Source organism: Scaptodrosophila lebanonensis, unplaced genomic scaffold (assembly GCF_003285725.1).
Source record: "Scaptodrosophila lebanonensis strain 11010-0011.00,11010-0021.00 unplaced genomic scaffold, SlebRS2 tig00000089-arrow-pilon, whole genome shotgun sequence".
In the NCBI taxonomy this organism is placed as follows: domain Eukaryota; kingdom Metazoa; phylum Arthropoda; class Insecta; order Diptera; family Drosophilidae; genus Scaptodrosophila; species Scaptodrosophila lebanonensis.
In genome coordinates this window covers 4,127,057-4,148,819 of record NW_022060565.1, presented here as the reverse complement: position 1 = coordinate 4,148,819, position 21,763 = coordinate 4,127,057, and the positions used below count along the sequence as shown (strand labels likewise).

Below are 21,763 nucleotides of genomic sequence, written 5' to 3'. Positions count from 1 at the left end.
GCTGAGCAATGACGCTGACGACGTCATAGGCTTGGATTGGACTTGGGTTTGGGTTTGGGTTAGGTGGGCGGGGCGGTAGGGCATACGACGTGGGGAGCAGCAGCTTATTTCCGCCTGACCGGACACTTCGTGCCATGAACTACCATGAGCTACCGTATGTCTATATGGAGTCGTCGTGAATGTGAATGGGAATGGGAATAGGAATGAGAGCGATGGAGAGAGTGTATGTGTGTGTGTGTGTGTGTGAGTGCGCTTAGACACAGACACAGACACGATACGACACGCGAAATTGGGTTACAAAGCAAACAAATAAACGGCCGTAGCCGGAGCCGGAGTCAGAGCCCGAGCCCGAGCCAGAGCCAGAGCAAGAGCCCGAGCTGGTTGTCCCAACCGTGCAGCTTGTGAAAAGGCGCCACAAACTGCAATCGCAAATTGAAAGAAAATGCGCACAGTTAAGCAAACAACAGGAGCAGAAGTAGCAGTAACAACAACAACAGCAACAAAAGCAACAACTACTACTACAACTACCATAAAAGCAACAATAACAGAGGCAGCGACAAACAAAACATCATTTTGGTCAACCTTTTGTGGGCTGCTGCCTGTTCTTTTCCTTTTGTTGCCCCCAGTCCCTCCTCTTGCCACCATCTGCTGTTCTCGCCTCGCGCCACCAAAGTAGGTCAAAGCGCAGCACAAAACGGCGCACGAAAAAAAAAACCACTAAAACAAACAAAAACAAAAAGCACACGAGTGGCTCCCGTGAGAGGAGTGTGCATGGATGAGGAGGGGAGTGGGGAGCGGGGAGCGGGGAGCGTGGAAGCGGGAGCGGTAGATAGAGTGTGAGGAATGCTAGATTGGCATTACAAAGTTGCCCCACGGATTGCGGGCCGAACTGCGGCATCGGCGACCAATTCCTGTTGGTCTCCAGGGGTGTGGACAAAGGGTTGAAAGGGGGGGGAGGGGGGCTGCCATTTGTTTACTTCGATGCGGGTACGGCGGCTGTGCCTGTGGCTGTGGCTGCAGCCCTCCCGCCTCCTACCATCCAGCGTGCCACAGGGACTAGCAAATTACAAGCAATACACTGGAGATTTGTTTGACCTGGCGGCTCTCAAGTTGCTGTTGCCTTACAGTTTGACAGCCACTAGCAAGGTGGCAACAATAGTTGTTGCTATTGCTGATTTGTGAGCCATGCTCCGCTGGCTGTGGCAAGGGCCAAGTGGCCCTTTGATGCACATGCATGCATGCATCCGTGTCCGCATGTGTCCGTATGTGTGTGTGTGTGTGTGTGTGTGATGGAAACTTTTTGCACAAAGTATCAAAAAGTTGCGCGGTGCGTTGCTCTAAAACTTTATGAATACATTTGCATATTTGCACGTACACTTTTAAAACGAATCAACAACTTTCTGGCACACTCTTTGTTGCCCTCTCATTTCATTAGCAGACCCGTACATTTTCCAATTGCTGCTCGCAGCACTATTAAAGGTCTTAGCCAAACAAATGTAATGCTGTCACGGGCATTTAGTTTGATGGCGCAATTAGGTTAGAGATGCAGAGAGCAGGGACGGAGCAGAGGTATGGGGGAGAGGATGAGAAATGCTATCGCTTTCCGGTGTCTGGCGTCCAGCGTCCGGATCACTTCAAATGGACGAGCCGTTTAGGGACATGAATAAAAATAGCAGCCACCACATCGCTTAAATAACAAACTACCGAAGTACGAGTATGTATATCAAGTAGCAGCGACAAATGGAAATATGGAGGAGGAAGGAGGGGAATGGGAATAAAAGCTCGGCGAGGCATCATATACTCGTATTCAAAGCAGTAAACGGTGCGAGATCAAGGTGAGGAGCAAGAGAACGATAGAGATGGGCACGAAAAGACGTACTATATTTTAAAATGTTCCTTATTACTTTCTACTTCTCTATACATACATCTCTCATCTCTGTCCTTTACTTTTCGCTCTAAAAACAGGTTTTCTAACGTCTAACAACAATATAGCTGGATAGTCAACATTCCATCATTTTAAAATGTTCCTTATTACTTTCTACTTCTCTATACATCTCTCATCCCTGTCCTTTACATTTCTCTCTACAAACAGGTTTTCTAACGTCTAACAACAATATAGCTGGGTAGTCAACATTCCATCATTTTAAAATGTTCCTTATTACTTTCTACTTCTCTATACATCTCTCATCCATGTCCTTTATTTTTCTCCCTAAAAAAGGGGTTTCTCTTACATTAAACTTCTCTATACATCTCTCATCTATGTCCTTCACTTTTCTTCCTAAAAACAGGGTTTCTCTTACATTAAACTTCTCTATACATCTCTCATCTATGTCCTTCACTTTTCTTCCTAAAAACAGGGTTTCTCTTACATTAAACTTCTCTATACATCTCTCATCCCTGTCCTTTACATTTCTCTCTACAAACAGGTTTTCTAACGTCTAACAACAATATAGCTGGATAGTCAACATTCCATCATTTTAAAATGTTCCTTATTACTTTCTACTTCTCTATACATACATCTCTCATCTATGTCCTTTACTTTTAGTCTACATTCCATCATTTTATATTGTTATCTTTCAGATATGAGAATGTCGATAGAGAGAAGCTTTGTTTTCATATATGCATGTCTTCCATTTATTTAAATTTTTCCAAGTATGCTATTTTTTTACAGCTTAAATTTTATTTGTTTTTCTTTTGAAGGACTTAATTAAAGATATTTATTGAATTTAATCCAGATATATTCAGGTTAATGTTATCTTTCAATATTTATTTTAGTTCTATCACTTCAATTAAATTTGCTTCTACTCAGTTGTTTGCTTCGCCGTGTGTCACGCGTGTCACGCCTGAGTATCTCTATTCAATGGCCGCCTGCAGCCACACACATACACATACACACACTCGCATTCTATTGTTGTGCGTTATTTTAATTTCCGTAGCCGCAGGCCTGAAATGTTGTTGTCCAGGCACAAGTCTGTGGGAATTGATGTACAAAAAGTTATGGCCATTTTTTTTTGTTTTTTTTTTGGCTTGTCAATAGCAGCTGTTCAGGTCAGCAGGCAACAGGCTCTTTGCCTTGCCTAGGCTTGTGAAGAATCTGGCCCTAAGCAACAGTTTTTTCGCTTGTGCTGGTTGTTTTTGTTGTGGAAATTTATATTAACCCTGTAATCGGCTTTACATGGCCGACAAAAGACGACAATGCCTCACACACTCGCACTCGTACACACTCCTCTTGTATACATGCATACAAATGCGTGGTATCCAGAGATGTGTGTGTGTGTGTGTGTGTTGATGTGAAGCCACATTAGTTGGATATCCTCTTCCCCTATTTATCAGGCACGTGGCAACTTTTGATGCTGCCTCTCCGCTTCGATTGCGTCACACGCGGCGTATGCGTAATGGCAACAATAGCCATAACCATGGGGATAACAATCAGAAGTCTCATGCATGCACACAAGTGTGACGACACTCAGCCACAATTGACTGCATGACTAAGTGGCTGACTAAGGCTCTACCTCCGATTCTGCTTCTGCTTCTGCTTCTGATTCGGATGCTGATTGTGGAATGTTTAACGGACTTTAACGGATTTTATTTTCAGGCACGTGCAATGGCTTCCAAACCGTGTGCACACATCCGCACCGAAATTCAAATTGCACGTGCATATAAAATGGGAAATGTGCTTACAATGGCAACTGCAATCAATTCGAAATAAATGTGCAAACAATAACAGCAACAGCAAAAGCAAAAGCAACAACAACAACAACAAAACGGCAATGCTAAAACAATGCAAACAAAAATAAAGGAAGAAAGAGAGAAACGGAATTAAAACGCAAGCACATAGAAAGCGAGCGAAAGCAAAGGGGAAAGCAATTCTCTCTGGTAGCAGAAGGGAAAACTAAAGGCAGAGCATCTATAGTAATGCCTTGGCTGGCGATCATTTGAGACTCGATCCGCCTTTCTGGCGCAGTGCATGCAACGAGGAGGCACGCGAACAGAAGCACCTCCCGCCTCGTCCCCTTCACTAGCGCGCTGAGCAGCACCGACGTGTACATACGCTAACGCTAACGACAACGTCAACGAGAACAGGAACAGGAACAGGCAACGGGAAACGGGCAACTTGGCCAACAAGTGAGATATAGCTGAGCAGGTAGAGAGTGAGATTGAATAAAATGGCAATACGTACACATACCTGCACGACTTCTGCATGACCTCGGCCCGATTGTAGCCGCTGATCTTGCAGAAGGACTCATTGCAGTAGACGATCGGGAAATCGACGATTTGTGCGTTGGCCAAAAGAAATGAACTGTCGGCTGTAAATAAAACGAATTGAGAAAGGCGTTAATGTTAATTATTCAAATGTGTTGTGTACCCATAAACAATTGATAAGCTAAACATTTAGAATGTATTGAATTATAAGAGAGAATACTAGACTGCACGCAAACAAAAAGAAACCGAATGAAGAGGGTTAGCCTGTCATCAAGTTTCTATATATGTGTTATAATTAAATAATGATTAATTTGTTCTTTTTTGAAATCATTCACTTATAGCAACTTTGATAAAAAGCTTAAGGCCTTAGCTTACTCTATAAGCTGCAGCAATTTGTAATTGTAAGTGGAATTTTAATAATAATAATAGAATTAATAACTTAAAAAAAGCGAGGAATTTACCAATACCCTTTTTTAGGATTATCCATGCATCCCCACCATGATTTAAAAGTTTTAATTTTTATTCATTCTTTCAAAATTTAATGATTAATTTTGAGTTTAACTTTACAGCTTAACTAACAATCATTATTTTTGATCCAAAAAATAAAACTCAAAGAATAATCATTAGCTCAAGCTTTAATTTGGCCTGAAAATATTGTTTTAAGGATGTTTTTAGCCCAAAACTGAGCTATGGGGTTCATGTTGGCTTATTGTTTAATGATATATATAAATTTTGTTCTCACTCCCTATGAAAAATGCAGAGACAACAATTATTACATATCATATAAATATATTGTGACCGAATTTATAAAAATTAAAAAATAATAATTATTTTATAATTCTTATAATAACGCTTATAATATGATTACAGACCCTGGCTAAAATACCTATTATGTACAACTAGATCAAACTGTCAAGAGTAAGTAGGAACAAGTTTAATAATATTACTAATATTACAAAAATCAAAGAAAGTGTTTTGCAAACAGAACAAACAAGAATATACTTATGTTCTTCTTTTCTTAAGTTTCGGTTTCGGTTATTTTTTTGTCTATATTCTGTTCCTTAGATTCGAAATGGCTAAATTGAACGAATGCTTTATTGTGATATACCGAGTCTAACATTATTTACATTATGTATCTTAATGCAATGTCTTCCCCCTTCCAAAGACTTGGATTGGAAATAGGTCTGTGGAGCAGGAATTTCAGCGTAGTATGGGGCACTCACCACATACTGCAGGGCTATTTTGATTTACAAAACTAATGGATATACTTCTTGCCGTTCTGCAACTATGTAACTCGAGAGATCTCCTCCTCATACATATTCAATGTTTTCTACATGGACTTCTGTCTTCTGTTCCGTTCCTCGTGCAAGTTTGTAAGGCAGTCAAAATTATTATGCACCGTTTATTGCCTGCCAATTGCCTTGTTGTTGCTGGTGTTGTTGTTGTTGTTGTTGTTGCTGCTGCTGCTATAGCTATTTATACGACAAATTTGTAGTAGCTGTCAGTTAGTGAGTCAATCAGTCAGTCATTCAGTCATTCAGTCAGCTAGTCATACTTGCGAGTCTATAAACGTATTACAACCAGTTGGCAGCTGTGACATGGAGTGGGACTGGCGGTGGCTCTTGGACAGAGTAGAGCACGAGGACGAGGACGAGGAAGGACCTACAGGCTCGCGGCATTTATCAAAATATTTGCGCGTAATTGGAACATTTCAAATGTTGTCATTCATAATAAAAATCGTTTTATTGGTTCGTTGGCTTAGACTTGGAGCCAGACAAACAGATAGACAGTCAGGCAGGCGGGCGGGCAGGCGGGCAGGCAGGCAGGCAGGCCCGCCCACAACTAATGGTAGCTTTTGTTGTGATTGTTATGTGTGTGTGTGTGTGTGTGTGTGAGAGTGTATATATTCCATTACATTGTCTGAGGAAAGTTGGGTTGGTAATATGTGTAAACCACTCGATGGCATCGCATGGCATGTTCTTGTTTGCTGTTGTTGCAGCTTGTTGTTTGTTTGCCTTTGCCATTATAATGCCACTTTGTTGCTATTCTTGTTGCTTTCGCTTTTGCTGTTGCCGTAGTAATAGTAGCAAGAAAATGAGCATATACAAGTATGTTGCCAGTTACTTGCAACCAGTTTGTGGCTTTAGACATTGAGTTAAGCATTTCAGAAAACATTTTGCATTACAAGTATTCCACAATTCTGCAATCCCCATATCAGCTGATCAAATGCCATATTTCCTTTTGGAATGAATCGCTCAGTAATGCCTAATTATTATCTAATAAAGTTGGAAACCCTCACTTCAATATCTCTGCATTTTTAGCTCAAATCCATTTTGCTTCAATATCCTGATTTTCCCATTCAATAAATAGCGTACTTACAGGAACTGCAAATAAATGAAACATTTTTGTCCTAAATCAAGTGTACGATTGAAAATATTTATTTGAACCACAAAATCAGAGTCTAAAGAAGTCTTAGCCTCAAATGCAGCTCAAGTTTATTTTAAATCAAAGCTGGATTAATGCAACAAAGCATATTTCAGTTGAATAACGTCCTTTATAACCTACATATATCCGAAGGCTAAAAAGAATACATATGTTAGTTTTGCGCAAAGCATGTAACAGGTAGGAGGAAGCATCTATACTCGCACATATTTCTGGAAAGCGTGATGTGGGAAATCGATCTAGACATCGATCTGTCTGGCTGGATTTTGGAAACCGGTCATCCTATACTGTATGATCACTATAAGCTCTTCTAATCCGCAGGCAATTGCAGTTTATTTCGATTACCATCAAAGCTACAAAATTCGCTCTTCTGCTTTTCCCTGCTACTATCATATAACATACTTTTTTAATCTTTTTTTCTATTAACAATCATATAACTTCTCTCCAATGTTAATTATTCACGGAAATTTGTTAAACCATTTCAGTACTTTTGGGTTTTACTTTATTCATTATCATCATTGGAAATAATGTTCATGAATTAGTTCCCAGTCCTAGTGCCGACATTTTCTAGACTCACCAATGTAGAGTCGTAAAGAGCTTAGTTTTGGTAGAATCATCATTCTCAGATGGGTGACTGAAGCCCCGGTATGTAAATAGAAATGGTTCCAATAATTGGCCGCCCCCACAAAATTACATTCAGCTTTATGAGAAAAGCAGATTAAATTCTTGATGCGAAGATCTCTTCAACATGTATTTAAAAAGTCGTTTCAAGATATCAGCAACAACAATTAATTTCAATTTTTTAACTTAATTAACCCAATCTAGTGTTTTGTTTATTTCAGATTATAATCAAGTGGCATAAAGACCAAATATGGGTTTAATGTTAATGCTTCTCAACTACTCAGAAAGTGCTCGTCAACTTTGTTGTCAGAACAAATGTTTGTTGAATGTAGTCTTTACTACAAATAAACTGTATAAATCAAATAAAAATAATGACCTTTAATTGGCTAATGTGTATTTTAGATGAAATATTTGGACAGTCAGCTAGACAAAAAATGCCTTTACAATTATTAACAACAGTTTCTTAGACTCTTTTCTTTAGACGTGATTGCAACGCAAGTGTCCTTTGGGAAGGGGCGAACTTGGAGGAGCTTCTGGGTCCGATGTGTTCAATAATTCCAGCACTCGGCAAACCTAACAAGCCCCAATTGTAGTGCCATTTTCGCAGTTTACACAAATAAGTGGAAAAACAACGCAAGTTGTAACATTTCGACATGCGACAAGCAACTTGACTGTTTCTTTTTTGTAACATTTTTTTATTGACATTATTGCCGGTCAGGTATGCAAATGTGTACTGTGTACATATCCTATATATATACATATATATATATATATATACTTGTATATATATATATGTATATGTGTGTGCAGTGACATGCATGCCAGAGCAGGTGATGTGGCAGGTGGGGGGCAGTCGGGAGCTGGGCATACTAACCCACATCGGCATGGGTAGCCAATGAATATGGATGGAAGCAATGGGTTTGCACATGCAATGCAGTGTCCTGGCGTCGGTGCCGACGCGGACGCGGACGTTGACGCTGGCGCAGACGCTGACGTCGCGCAATGACAATATGGAGCAAATGGGAAATGGGGATATGGCTCTGAAAATGGGGGAAATGGGAAATGCATATTTATGCGATACGCCACTGGCAACCAGCACGTATGGAAACACACACACACACATATATATATATGCACATATATGTTTACAAAGCCACACACATATTTATTGTATATACAAATTTTGCGTTTTTACGACAGTAACAAGGACAGCCACAACAGCAGCACAAGCAACAACAGTGAGTGTGGAGCAGCAACAACTTTTTCTACTTTATAGTGTCAACAGTTGATGGCGAAAAGCACAGGACGAGGGGCGGTGCGCGGGTGCAGGGTGCAGGGTGCAGGGCGCCGGGCGCCGGGCGTGGTTATCTTGTTACGCTCTGCATGCATATGTTTGTTATTATAGTGTTACTATGTAGGTGTCCGGGTCTGTGTGTGTGTCTGAGCGTGTTTGATTTTGCCATTATGTCAACGTCACTACATTTTAGATACAGTGGCAAGTGTCTGTGGCAGCGCGGCAGACGATGGTGCACGGCAAAAGTCGGCGAATACGGATACGGATACGAATACATGCGAGCTGGGCGAGCGACGCGCCTGTCTGTTTGAGCCCCCTTGACGGCTTCCCAGTTGGCCACTTACACGCATTAAAGTGATATACTTGTATAAATCATAATTTATGTATTTTAATATACATACGAATAACTTTGGATTCATCTAGAGGCGAAATGCCCAAAAGGGACGAATCAGAGCTTCTACAAAATCAAATCGTATTACCCAGGTGCCGTGTCAGAATGATTTCAACAGAGCTTGATTTGCCTTCTTTACTAAAAGAGATTCTTGGAGAATTCTAATCGTCATGCTTCTACAAAATCGAATCCTATTTCCCAGGTGCCATGTCAGAATGATTTATAAAATGCTCTAAAAAAGAGCAGAGCTTTTGTACCTTCTTTAATAGACGAATTCCTATTAGTAGAATCGTTTCTTGGAGCAATGTTATTCCTGATTGCTGCTTAAATTCCCATTTTATTTAAATTCAAACAAAATTAATCAAAAGACTTTTGAGCTGTGATGAAGTTTTAATTTTGCTGAACAGCTGTTGACTGTTAGCTGATTTAAATAATTGAAGCTACATTTATTTAAATTTGATGAATTATAACCAACGAGCGGAACGTTGAAGTCGTGCCTTTTTCCGCTGCAGTCGTTTAACTAAAATATGTATTGTTGACCAATCGTTGTAATCATTCAACCGATTTTGATACAACTTCAGATTATAATGAGGCGCTGTAAAAACGCGAGAGTATCATGTGGTTATGATATCGGAATAAACAGCAGTAAGATTTATTTTGGCACCGATTTTTCGTACAGCAGCTATATGTTAAATAGTTCATACTATTGTGAAGAACTATACAAAATAGTATCTTGATAAACAAAAATGTTAAGAGTGATTCTTATACCGAACGCTCGAGAATAGAAGATGGACAATTTAGTGGAGAGTCGTATTCCCCAAATGATATCTTTACCAGTTAAGACCATCACTGTATCACTTCTTATCGATTCAGAATTCTCCATTATGCAAGTATGTAGTTGAATAACTCAAATACTATATACCTATGGGGCTAGTCTCGCACTCTTAATTATTGCGCTATTTATTGGCCCATTTGCTAGAGCTTTTGATTGACATCGTAAGGACATTTCAATATTATAATATGATTGAGCATAGACGCGATAACTAAGTACAAGAAACAAACTCAGTTATGTACCTTTTTTTCAAAGGAAATGATTGCAAAAACCTTTGTTTATTTGAACAATTGATGATACATAATGAAATTTGTGCAAATTAATCGTTAGATTTGATCAATTGTCACACCATTGAACACCCCATTGGGAGTTGCCCTTTCTAATGACCTTTTCGAAAAAGTGGAATTGTCATTAATGGATGGTGGGTTGGAGGGGGCTATCGACCCACTGACTCAGTGGGCCCGGCCTACGGTCAATGCCTGTAGCAGTAGATTGCACAACAATCACAATGTTTGCGCAATTATTTATGCGCACAACATAAATTATTATAAATGTCAACATAAACAAGGGCCGTCATCTGTTGGGGAACCGTCCTCGCACCCCCTACACATGAACGGCACGAAAGTTAACCATAAAAATGGCTGACAAGGCAATTAATGAGATTTTGATTAAAAAAAGAAAAGAGAAAAAGCAACAACCAGCGTAACGTATTAATTAAGTATTAATTTACAACCGAATTGGAATTGGTTATTTAAAGCTCCCACACCCTGCACAAGATACACTTTACGAGGGATTGGAATCGTATACGGAACTGGTGTACGAGACATTAGCTATAAGGGAAAAGAGTACATGGAGAGCCATGATATGGATCTCAGATTTAAGCCAGGGGTCTCGTTCTCTCTCTCCTGTTACAAAGTCCTTGGAAGTGAAGTCTTTCGCAATATGTTGAGCCATCAAAATAGCTTTAATACCCGTTTGAACTTCGTACAAAAACAATAAGCAACTATTATAGCCAATTAATGTTAGAATTACTATTTAGAATTGTTCCTTGATAATTGTATTCCAAAAATGTTAAATTACAATTCCTTTATCTGAGATCCATGACGTATGAGCCAGGCTGATCCAATGCAGGCATAGAAGCTACATTTAACATTAGGTGCATACTTTATTATTTATGCCTGCTTGGATTTTTGATATCTACACATATTTTACCATTACAGTACATTAGGAACGATCTGCCGAAAAAGGTGACCTCTGCCCTGCGAACGGTGTATGTTTTCTAAAAAATGCTCAGACTATTCGGTTGTTTACTCAAAACAACGTCTTTACATCTGTTCTCATTAAAAGATGATCCCGTTGGCAACATTTTTTAGATTTTGGAAAATTGATTTAAAATCAAAAATGTTGTTAGATTTTAACAAGAAAGGAATGTTTCCTTTTTCTTAAATTACAAATTTGCACAACTTTTTTTCACTTTCGAGGCGTCTGACCCAAATAGCTTTTTTTAGTCCGTTGGTCCGGAATTCCAAAAACTAAACTTAAGAAATTTCGAAAATCTTACGCCTTGAACTGGTCTCACAATTTTTCGTTGATCTCTCAAGTGAGTTTTTGGCTTTATTCTCAGTACCATTCGATTGCTATTCGGAAGTATGTATTTTTCAAGAAAAAACGTTCTCAACCGCAGGGCTGGCTGTCCGCATTGTATTTTGTACATTTTAGGACGATTCCGGTCATTGCGTTAATTTTTAATTTAATTTAAAAATATAGATGTCAAGAAGGCATTGAGTATGCCATAATCGTCGGACGTGTGACCACGTCGTCCTCCTCCTCCTCCTCCGTTCGGGCATTTCTTATGAATAACAATGTGACAACTCAGTTGAAATGTCAAAAAGGCAGAAGCAACAGCGGGAGCAACAAAAACCAACACTCGAAAGGTTCGCATGGCTTGTTGTTGGTGCTTATTCCGAGCACCATTTTTCAGAGCGTGGCCAAGAGGGTCGAGACATGAGATGAGGTGGCGGATGGCGTTGTTCCGCCTGGCTATCAATGAGCGAATTTGGCGGCGAGGGGAGCATCGCTGGGACGACCCTGGGCCAGCCCCAATTGCTTGTTTGATGACAACGCGAACGTCAGCAAACGGCCATGGCAATGTGATTGATGAGCCACAGTTGTTGCTGGCCCTCGCCCCTTCCCTTCCCTTCCCTTCCTTCCCTTTGCACATCCGCCATCAGTTTGTGACCAATTTTTGTCCTTTCGTTTTTTTTTTAAATCAGTCTAGGCCATTGGATATACATATCTATACGTATATATACGTATATGCGAAATGAAATGGTTTATGTTTATTGTGTGTGTGTGTGTGTGTGCGTGTACGTGTTTTTGTCTCCCCTTGGCCAATTAGCCGTGAGCCATTTACAACAGTCACAAGTTAACCAGAGTAGGAATGGTTGATTGATTCGAATCTATCCGACCATACACATAGATGTCTATTCGTGGCCGACCGCAGCCCAAAAGCCGCTCTAAGTGGATTTGCCTTGCTCTAAGCCGGCTCAAGGCAAAGCGTGCTCCGACTAGGATACTACAACAGAACTAGTCCATTAACTAAATACCCCAAGTCGAGCCGCACACACACACACACACACACACACACACACACACACACACACACACACAAACACACAGTGGCTCACACACCTCAACATGCAAATGTTTATGTACCTGCAATTTTGCAAAACTTTCATTTCCGCTCCGGCACCCCGCCCCGCCCCTTCGCTCCAGTCCGCTCCTCACTTGCTCGGGCTGCCGCCTTTTAAAGCCATTTTGCATCATTATTTTGTGTGGTTTTGCATTTTCCTTCTTTCCTAGTTGTCGCTGCTTTGTTCCGAGCTTGCCGCACAATCGCACACACACTCACATGAACACACACACACACACACACTCGGTTGGCTTTTATGACATTAGCACGAGTGCTGCCAATTTAGCCATTTTCCCGCCATTTCAGGAGCCGTTCAAATTCTGCATTTTGAAGACACTGGAGCATAATAACAAGGTTCTCTTACATATATAAGTATAAATAATTAGCAACTGTTTTACTTTTATAGCTTTTTATATAGTTTGAATAAAGAGTTTGTTTTTTTTTGGCTAAAAGAAGCCAATAAAAAGATATGTCTTTCAGGTAATAGTAAAGATATTCATTCAAAAATGCATGTTTGGGGTCCAACAATAGCTGTATGGCAGCAATTCTGAAGAATATTTGCAAGTGTTTAAAATAATTATGCTTAATGCTTAAATGAGAAAATTTCAAATATAAATTGTCAAATGAACGCAGTTCCCTTTTTAAAACCAGATACAAATAGATGAAAACGTCGCTTGCTCATTTATGTATATAGGCAAGCAGATCATAAATACTTGTTCACGCACAAGTAAGTGCAAGAAAAGGGGTCGCTGAAACCCCAGACAGACCACAAGTATTGTAAGCATCTGGTATCGATTAGTCTGATATCATAGACAGGTCGAAGGAAGAAACAGCCAACAGGAAATATAGTCCACACAGAAATCGGAAAAGAAAATATATACCAACTGTAAATGAAAGGGAAATCCAGAAAGATAGAGTAGATGTAGAGGAATGAAAATAAGTGTAGATCTTAAGTAATAATTGTGCATAAAATAAGCAACTTTTTCTAAAATAAAATTAGTCGATTTTTTAATTTATTCAAGGCCTTATCCTAACACAATGAAAAAAGCGCTCTTTACAATAGCTATAAAATCAATTTCTAGCTTTTTAATGAATTGTATGGATCTAGCTAGTTTTTAAAGCTAAAACCGGAGAAACACTGATTGTGGTGAGCGAAAGGGTCGGGTGACTCAGAGCGGCCTCGCCCTTTACTTTGCTTTCATTTGCCATGCACATGAACACATTAGCACACACATACTTGTACTCGTACACACACAAGCCCCCAGTCCCTACGTTGCCTAGCAATTTATTTCAGCGCAAGCACAAAGCGTAAGAGAGTGTAAGGAGAGATAGAGGGAGAGAGGGGGGGTGGGAGAGAGAGAGAGAGCGAGCAAGAGTTTATGCAACGCTGGCCTTCTGGACGCTCGCGATTAGGCCGCAAATTGCAAGTCTAGTTGCTGCGCTTTGTCTGCCTTCACCTGGCTACGAACCGTGTGTGTGTGTGTGTATGCGATGGTGTGTGCTTGTGTGAGTGTATGTGTGTCGCACCGACAAGTGCATAAATTGCATTGTTTCGAAATGGAGGCACGACTCGCTCTCCGACCTGTCTCAAGAATGAGTTGTGTTTAAATGCCGGCACTCATATCTTTCCCATCCGATTAAATTAATGTCGAGTGCGGTATAAAGCTAGTCGGCGTTTCTAACTCCAGTTCACTATCATTTAATAGAAAGGATATTTATCACTTAGCGATGGAATAGACAAGGTTCAGTTGTCCTCTTCGCTCTATTCTCTTGGCTTCCTTCCAACTACGCAAATAATCGTATGTACGAGAATAGATATCGGGTTCTGGGACGACTGAAGAAAGAAAAAGAAACGAAGGAGAAACAAATGTAAAATGGAGGCGATGTAGAAAGACTGGAGCTGACTTGGAACGAGAGCGATAATCAAACAGGTATTAAAAATTAAAAGGAATCAACATATAAGATTAACTGATGAATATATACAAAGATAAATTCTAAATGGTAATCTGAATTTAAAAGGAGGCGAGACTTTATAGAAACATGATTAAAATAAAGAAAGATATAGCGCTTAATATAACGCTATAAAGAAGAGAGGTGAAAGCACACAAAAAGAAACGACAAATACAAAAGATCCAAAGAGAATTAAGTGGAAAAACAATGAATGGCAACATGTGAAAGGAGAGATAGAATGAGAATTGAATGCGAAAGTATTTTGCGTAAGTATTAAATAAGAACTACACACGCAGAAAAGGTAACTGTTTCTTTAAATATTATTAACAGGGACAACGAGAAAAGAAGACAACTCCCTAAATAGTGTTAGGTCGAAATACCATCGACTTTACGAGTATATATTGGTCGATCTATTCACGTCTCGGACCACACTTGGCTGTGAGATATTCCCCCACTGGGGCGGAGGCGTTTATTACAATAGCAATCATTGTAATTTGATTGGATTTCTGCTACTTTGGCTTTCCTATCTTCTAAGGTTTTTGTTAATAATTGTTATATCTTCTTTACTATTTGTTTACATATACTTGTATATATAAATAAATAAATATAATCGAATATATGGGAATACTGCTTTTCAAGAATGCTTGATGTGTCCAGCCAGATATCTGAAAATGGCCGCAGATATTTTGTCAGCAGAATGTGCTCTCTTGATATACATACATGCTTGTATGTACTTGTATGTTCGTATGCATATACGATGGCGCATATCCATGAGAGCAGGAACATCTTTGGTATGACTCCTTGGGGCATGCTTGAAATATTGCAAAATATGCAGACATACGACAAAATTACCAAAGCGGTGGCTGTGGCTGTGGCTAAGGCTGGCGCTGAGGCTGAGACTGAGACTGTTTCTGGCTTACTCGGAGCTCCATTTTCGTTCCTATGTCGCAGCCGACTCTCGTTGTTGTTGCAAACTTTTTACTTTGTCGTGTAATGGCATTTATAATAAACTCTCCACGGCACAAGCCGGCACACACATGCTCATCACACATTCCACACATCCACACATCCTCACACACACACACACACAGACACACACAGCTGCGAGTATGTCGCACTCGGCACTTGTTATTAAATTTGCATAATTAAGTGTGAACAGATGCCCGCGTTGGCAGCGTCATCACCATCGCCATCGCCACTGTACCACTTCCCTCCTGTTTTTAAACTACAGGCGCAACTTATACATATGTAGAATCCTGAAGACAGGATGATAGCCCTTACAGCACTATAAGCTGGCATATGAACTTCAATTTGTTGGTCCAAGCGTCATCGAACGTCAATAGCCTTTGAATTGCTTATTTTTAATTTCAATTCAAGGAGCTAAATTCTCCTTTATATATAGTATATTCTCCTTTATATACTTATATTCAAATCCAATGCAGGTGTAAACGAACAACTGCGATAATATTGGACATTGAGAAAGGAGAGAGCCAACGAAAGCGAATACTGGAGAGTCCACGGATACAGCAGAAAAAGGAGAACGCAATTAACCATCAAGGAAACAAAGAGCAAACGAACTTTATTTACGGGGCCACAATTAATTATTAATGCACAAAAGATTGCCAAAATTAACAAACCAATTAACAAATCAAAAAAAAAAAAAAAGAACAAACATGACGAACAGCCCACAGGGACTCGAAGTGACGAAACTGCAAACAAAGAATAATGTACGAGTATATATTGAATATAATTTATGTTAATTTAATTTATTTATGTATTTGTATGTGTTACGGAAAATATGAAAACGTAGACTATCTGAGGAAGGTTGAAAATAGGGCGGAGCGAGGAGAAAGAAACTTTTCTATAAATACTCGCAAGTGGGTTTGCTTTGAACGATCCATCAATACAAAAATCAGCACCATATGGATATCCAGGTTTTCAATGTAATGCAGACTTTTCAACAATTTTCTAGTCTACATCGTCAGCTTTGTTGCCTTAATCCTCAAAGAGCAAGTCTCCAAATTATCTTCAAAGCGAAAAAGTCGAAAAAAAACCAATACAGGAATGTGTGAAGTATATCTGAGAACTGTTCCAGCAAAGTTACGATATTGGTCTTAAGACCGATTGGTTACACTCTAATTTCATAAAATAACTTTAAACTACTGGCAGATATTGTTTTAATTTGGTTTTATGACCATTTTATGGAATAGCATTAAACAACTAATAAATGCCGACAAATACATCATTTAATAGATATTATGCAAAGGCCAAAATGGGAAATGCCATGCTCTTTGTCTTGCTTTGAATTCATTGAAAGCTTGAAGCAGATATTTCCTTTTATCTTCCCCCTTTTAAATTGAATATAAGCGACAATAATGGATACAGGATGCAGAATATTAAGGGGTTGGAGGGCAATGAAAAATGCGACGAAATTTATGAATAAGACCAAATATAATTTCTTTAATGCTCACATTTTTGAGAATTTATTCAACAATACAGTTTTAAGAATAAAATATTGAACAGCTGAAGTCAGGTTTCCCGACCTTGAAATACCCTGTACCTACATGTATGTTTAGAATAATTACATAAATGTAAACAAATTAACAAAATAAAAATACACATAAAAACATTGTAATACAAACAATTTCTTTGATCGATTATGCCTCCCTCTGGATTTAAAGGGTGTATGTATAACTGCTACTAATATGCTCTAGTATAATAAGCGCACAAATTCGAAATATTTTAATTAGAATTTGATCGCTCGTTACACCCGATCTCTTGAGTGCTAAGAGATCACTTGAAATAATAATCCGTCTAACTAAGCAGCTTATTTTGTAGTTATATTGTAGTGTATGCAGCTCCCGAAGACTACAGTTTTGTGAGACTTGCTTTCAGCTTATTTATTGCAAATACTGTACTGCTATATTGTGTGGCCGAAACTCTCTAACGATGCTTGTAAACTTTGTTAATGCATCTTAGCCAGTTAGCGAGATGGCCAGCTATAAGGCTCCACTTTGTTCATCAGTGTGCGCATGGATCCCTGTCGGTTTTTTATTGTTGGTTGGTTTCAACTATCGCCACAGTTCGCGCAAAAAGAAATGACAGAAGTGATTGCTGTTGTTGTTGTTGTGGCAGTTGGAGTAGCCATTTGACGCCAAGGTCAATTGTCATAGCCCCGCCCCCATCGACCTCAGGCGGACTGGGACATGTTGTGCGGCTACTGCTGCTGTTATCCTTCTCGTATTCAATTCATTCGTCCCTCCGTTCATAATTTTTGAGACTTGACTTTGCTTGACGACGACGATGACGATGACGGCGAGAAGGACGACGCTTGGCAACAGCAGCGGCAAAACCAAAACTTATTGCCGTTCTGCGTGTGTGTGCGTGTATAATTGGGCAGCACACACATACACACACAGTCGGCGCCATTGGTTTGCCACGCTTCGCAGCTTTTGCTGATGGCACATTAAAGTTTTCGCCGCCGTCGCCATTTCCGCTTTGGGCGCGGTTGGGCGTCTGCCTGTGTGTGTATGTGTGTGTGTGTGTGTGGGCAGTGTGGCGGGGTTAGAGAGGCAGGGGAAAGTAAGGCGCAATATTTGCTGATAACAAAAAAAAGTTGATTGCGTAAACTTTCGTCCACAGCCACAGCAACAGCAAAAGTAACAACAACAATGGCAAAATGGCGGCTACTGTAACTGTATCTAAAAGCTTGGAACTTGTTATAGTTGAAATGCCACGCAAAGTGCAAGCCCGAGCGTGTCTCTCCCTCTCTCTCTGTGTGAGTGTGTGTGTGTGTCTGGCTCTGTCTCTGCATTTTGGATAAGTTTGCGAGTTGCGTGCACTGCGCGCCCCAAAAAGTATGCTACGCTTCTTGCGCCGCACGCCTTCACCAAATTAGCCAGCGCACGCACACATTCACACGCATTTACATGCGGTTCGCAATTGTGTGAGTGTATGAGTGTATGAGTATATGAGTGTGTGAGTGGGGTTGCGTTTCGGTTGCGGTTTTTGGCAGGGACATGGAAAAATCGTCGCTGCTTAGCACGCGATTTACATGTTGGCCTCAGTCAACGTCGCAGCTGGCTGCGCAGTCGACGGCACAATTAAAACCAGCTTTTACAGCCAACACCCAACAAAAATACCACGCACTCGCTATAGATAAAGTGCCTCTTGAATCCAAATCGCGTTCGCAATAAATGCAAATGAAGGCACACAAATGGGCCAAATGTAATTCAAGCTGACCTTTCCTTGATTCCACTTCGATTAGGCGAGCGAAATTCTCAAATTGAAATCAGCCGAAATTGATTCCGACAAATTTGATCGAGCAAGTCTGATTATATGAATGTACCAGGGACTGTAGACATTACAAGCGTGTTTAAAAAAATTACAAAACAATGCCTCCTTTTTAATTTTATTCATTCGCTCACAATTTAATGATTAATTTTGAGTTTTACTTTAATTATTTTCCAAAAATCGTTTTTTTTTAGCAAAAAAATAAAACTTACTATATAAGATAATGATTATTTTTTTAGGTTTATTTTTTGATCAAAAATAAAACTCAAGCTGTAGATTTGTCTATTCCATAATGATTAAGGACAACATTTGTATATATCCCTAATTAGTGATTCGAGGCGAGACTTTTTTATTAATTAATTATTTAATTCACAAAAAATGTTTAATTCTATTTTTATTTCAATTAATATTAATTTTAACCATTAATTGGTAAATTTTACAAAAAGTACTATACTTAATCCAATATTGAATTAAATATCAAAGCATACAAAATTAATGCAATTAGAGCCGTGCATAAATAATTTTTTTTTATCTTTTATCTTTATATAAGATCTATCCTAGGTTAGACAATAATTTAATTTTTTCATAACTTTGACAATTTATAATCATTGCGGCGTGATTCGAACCGAGTGCCTACTCAAGAAATGAATGTGGATTTCCTGCTATGCCAGGCCCCCTAAATGAAATTTGAATGATCAGAAGAAACATGATGCCCTTCTTCATGATCGAAGAACAGCTTTTGGATGATAAGACCGTACCGCACTGTTCCCAGGCCAGCACGCGTAACGCCAGCACTTGGCTTCTCATTTGTGCCTGTTGAAATAACAATTTCCATATGTGTGTAATTTTTTTTCTATATCTTTATATTATTTCCAACCTTAGACTTGTACTTTATACTTTGTCTTTTCGTTTTTGTACTGACTATGTAACTGACTATGGATAACAATAACAAGCAGTTGAAGTGCAAGTCTTAAGCTAAAAATAGAGCAAGAGATAGTGACCCTCCAAGGCAGACACAGACAATTTGAATAATAAATTGCAGTAATGATCACGAAAGCTTCTGGTGCCTCTGGGGCTTAAAATGTAACTATTATCTATCAATAATTAATACAGTATCTTAAAACGAAATACATTATATGGAAATCGGTCAACTAGGAGTGTGTTTTTTGAAGCAATTCCAGCAACTCTGTCTAGTCGGTTGGATGCATAATTTACGGACCCCACATTGCATCCAATTATATTTTTCCCAACGTTTTATCGTTTCATGTCTGTAAAAACTATTTTATGATCTTTACATTGTGCTCATATAAGTGCATATCTATGTAGATTGGTGGCATGAATATTTTAGGTTGTTGCCGCGGAATATTCTCACAATAGTCGATTGTGTGGCACCTACGAGTGGCACGCGAGTCTACTCAGAAAAAAACCTCGCCAGCTTTCCCAATATAGTAAAAAAGTGGCAGCAGCTATCGAGAAAATGCAAAAGCAACAAGAACAACTTAATCCAATTTGGAAGGGGCCTGGGAGTCGTGCCTGGTGGCTGGTGGCTGTTGAGACCGTGGGTGACCTGAGTGGCTCGGGTGGCTCGGGTGGCTTGCAGTGGATGGGGTGGCACGACCGCATAATCATGATTTGGGCAGTGACCGGCAGTTGCAAGTCTTAAGTGGCCTTTCATTTAATGCTAGGGGTCGCTTTGTCACCATCAAGCCATTGTTAGGAGCTTGGCGTCGCCGCCTAATTAAGGCGCCCAGCCTGACCTGCATGGAGGCCCACTGTCGATAATGCTGATAAATTGTGGATTATTAAGGCGATGTGTGATTGACGGCGCTGGGAGAGTGAGTTTGGGAATGTATAGTACGTGTGGCTTGCAAATGAAATGCTTATGAGTTACGCAACTTGTTGCCAGGTGGGCGTAGGACAGTCAGGTAGCTAGGTAGCCAGATGGGTGGGACTGGCCTACAAATCAGTTGTCACAAGTGATGCGTGAAATTTGCGCTGGCCTAGGTCGAGGTGGGCCCATGGCCACTAGCCCATGGCCTTCAACATGGCCTAGGAGCCATTCTTCAAGCCAGTGCCGCACAAAAAAAGAACAGTATTAACAACATATGACGCTTGATTATGGTTGTTATGCCGTACGACCGACCGCCCACCCGCCCCTCTTTGGACAACTTGCACAACCTGGCGTATGATTTATGTGCTTGCGCCGCTCGAGCTAAGCACGTGTGATGGGCGGAGCAGCAACACCAGGCGCTGTGGAAAAGCAGGGGGCAGTGGCATGTGTAATGACTTTTAGTCGGAAATGGCAACAACAACAACAACAACAACAGCAACAACTAAGTGACATTAAATCTTTGCCAACTTATTAGTTGGAAATTCGTTTATACTTGTATGTATGTATTTTTCCAGCTTTGTGCTCGTATATACGTGTATACGAGAACAAAGCTGGCACAGAACCACTCCCCTCACACCCACACATGCACACAAACATGCATATACTTGTATGTGTGCAAAGACACGTGCAAGCAACACGCAAAGTAATTCGTAAGGCAGTGCACAGTGACACGGTTTGTCAAAATTGTTGGCAACAACCGATAGCCTGCGAATGAACGAAGATGTCGATCCTCAAACAAGTCTATGACGCACTCTTCCATCTCTCTTTCGACCAGCTGATTTTCATTTTTTATACCCTGTACCCGTAGGGTAAAAAGGGTATATTAGGTTTGTGCAAAGTACTTGTATGTAACATGCAGAAGGAAGCATCTCCGACCCCATAAAGTATATATATTCTGAATCAGCATGACATGTCCGTCCGTCTGTCCGTCCGTCTGTCCGTCTGTCTGACGCACTCTTCCATCTCTCTTTCGACCAGCTGATTTTCATTTCTTCATTAAAATTGTTTTACTGTCAATTGGGTGGTTTTTCTTCTGAAGCGATGGCTATGTTAATACTCGTATCTCAACATTATAAGTATTATGAACATCCAAGTAAAGAACTTACTCACTGTTTTAATTCCTTATTGATAATGCCTCGAACATAAATGATTCA

At 39.9% G+C, this 21,763-nt stretch overlaps 1 protein-coding gene across 1 annotated transcript in view; it reads right to left on the bottom strand.

Annotated features, from left to right (window-relative positions):
- LOC115626687 (potassium voltage-gated channel protein eag) overlaps positions 1 to 21,763 on the bottom strand; it is a 46,199-nt gene that overhangs the window by 12,786 nt on the left and 11,650 nt on the right. Inside the window, exon 2 of the mRNA XM_030522115.1 lies at positions 4,181 to 4,307. Coding sequence (XP_030377975.1) covers positions 4,181 to 4,307 — 127 coding nt within the window. The remainder of the gene's footprint in view (positions 1 to 4,180; positions 4,308 to 21,763) is intronic.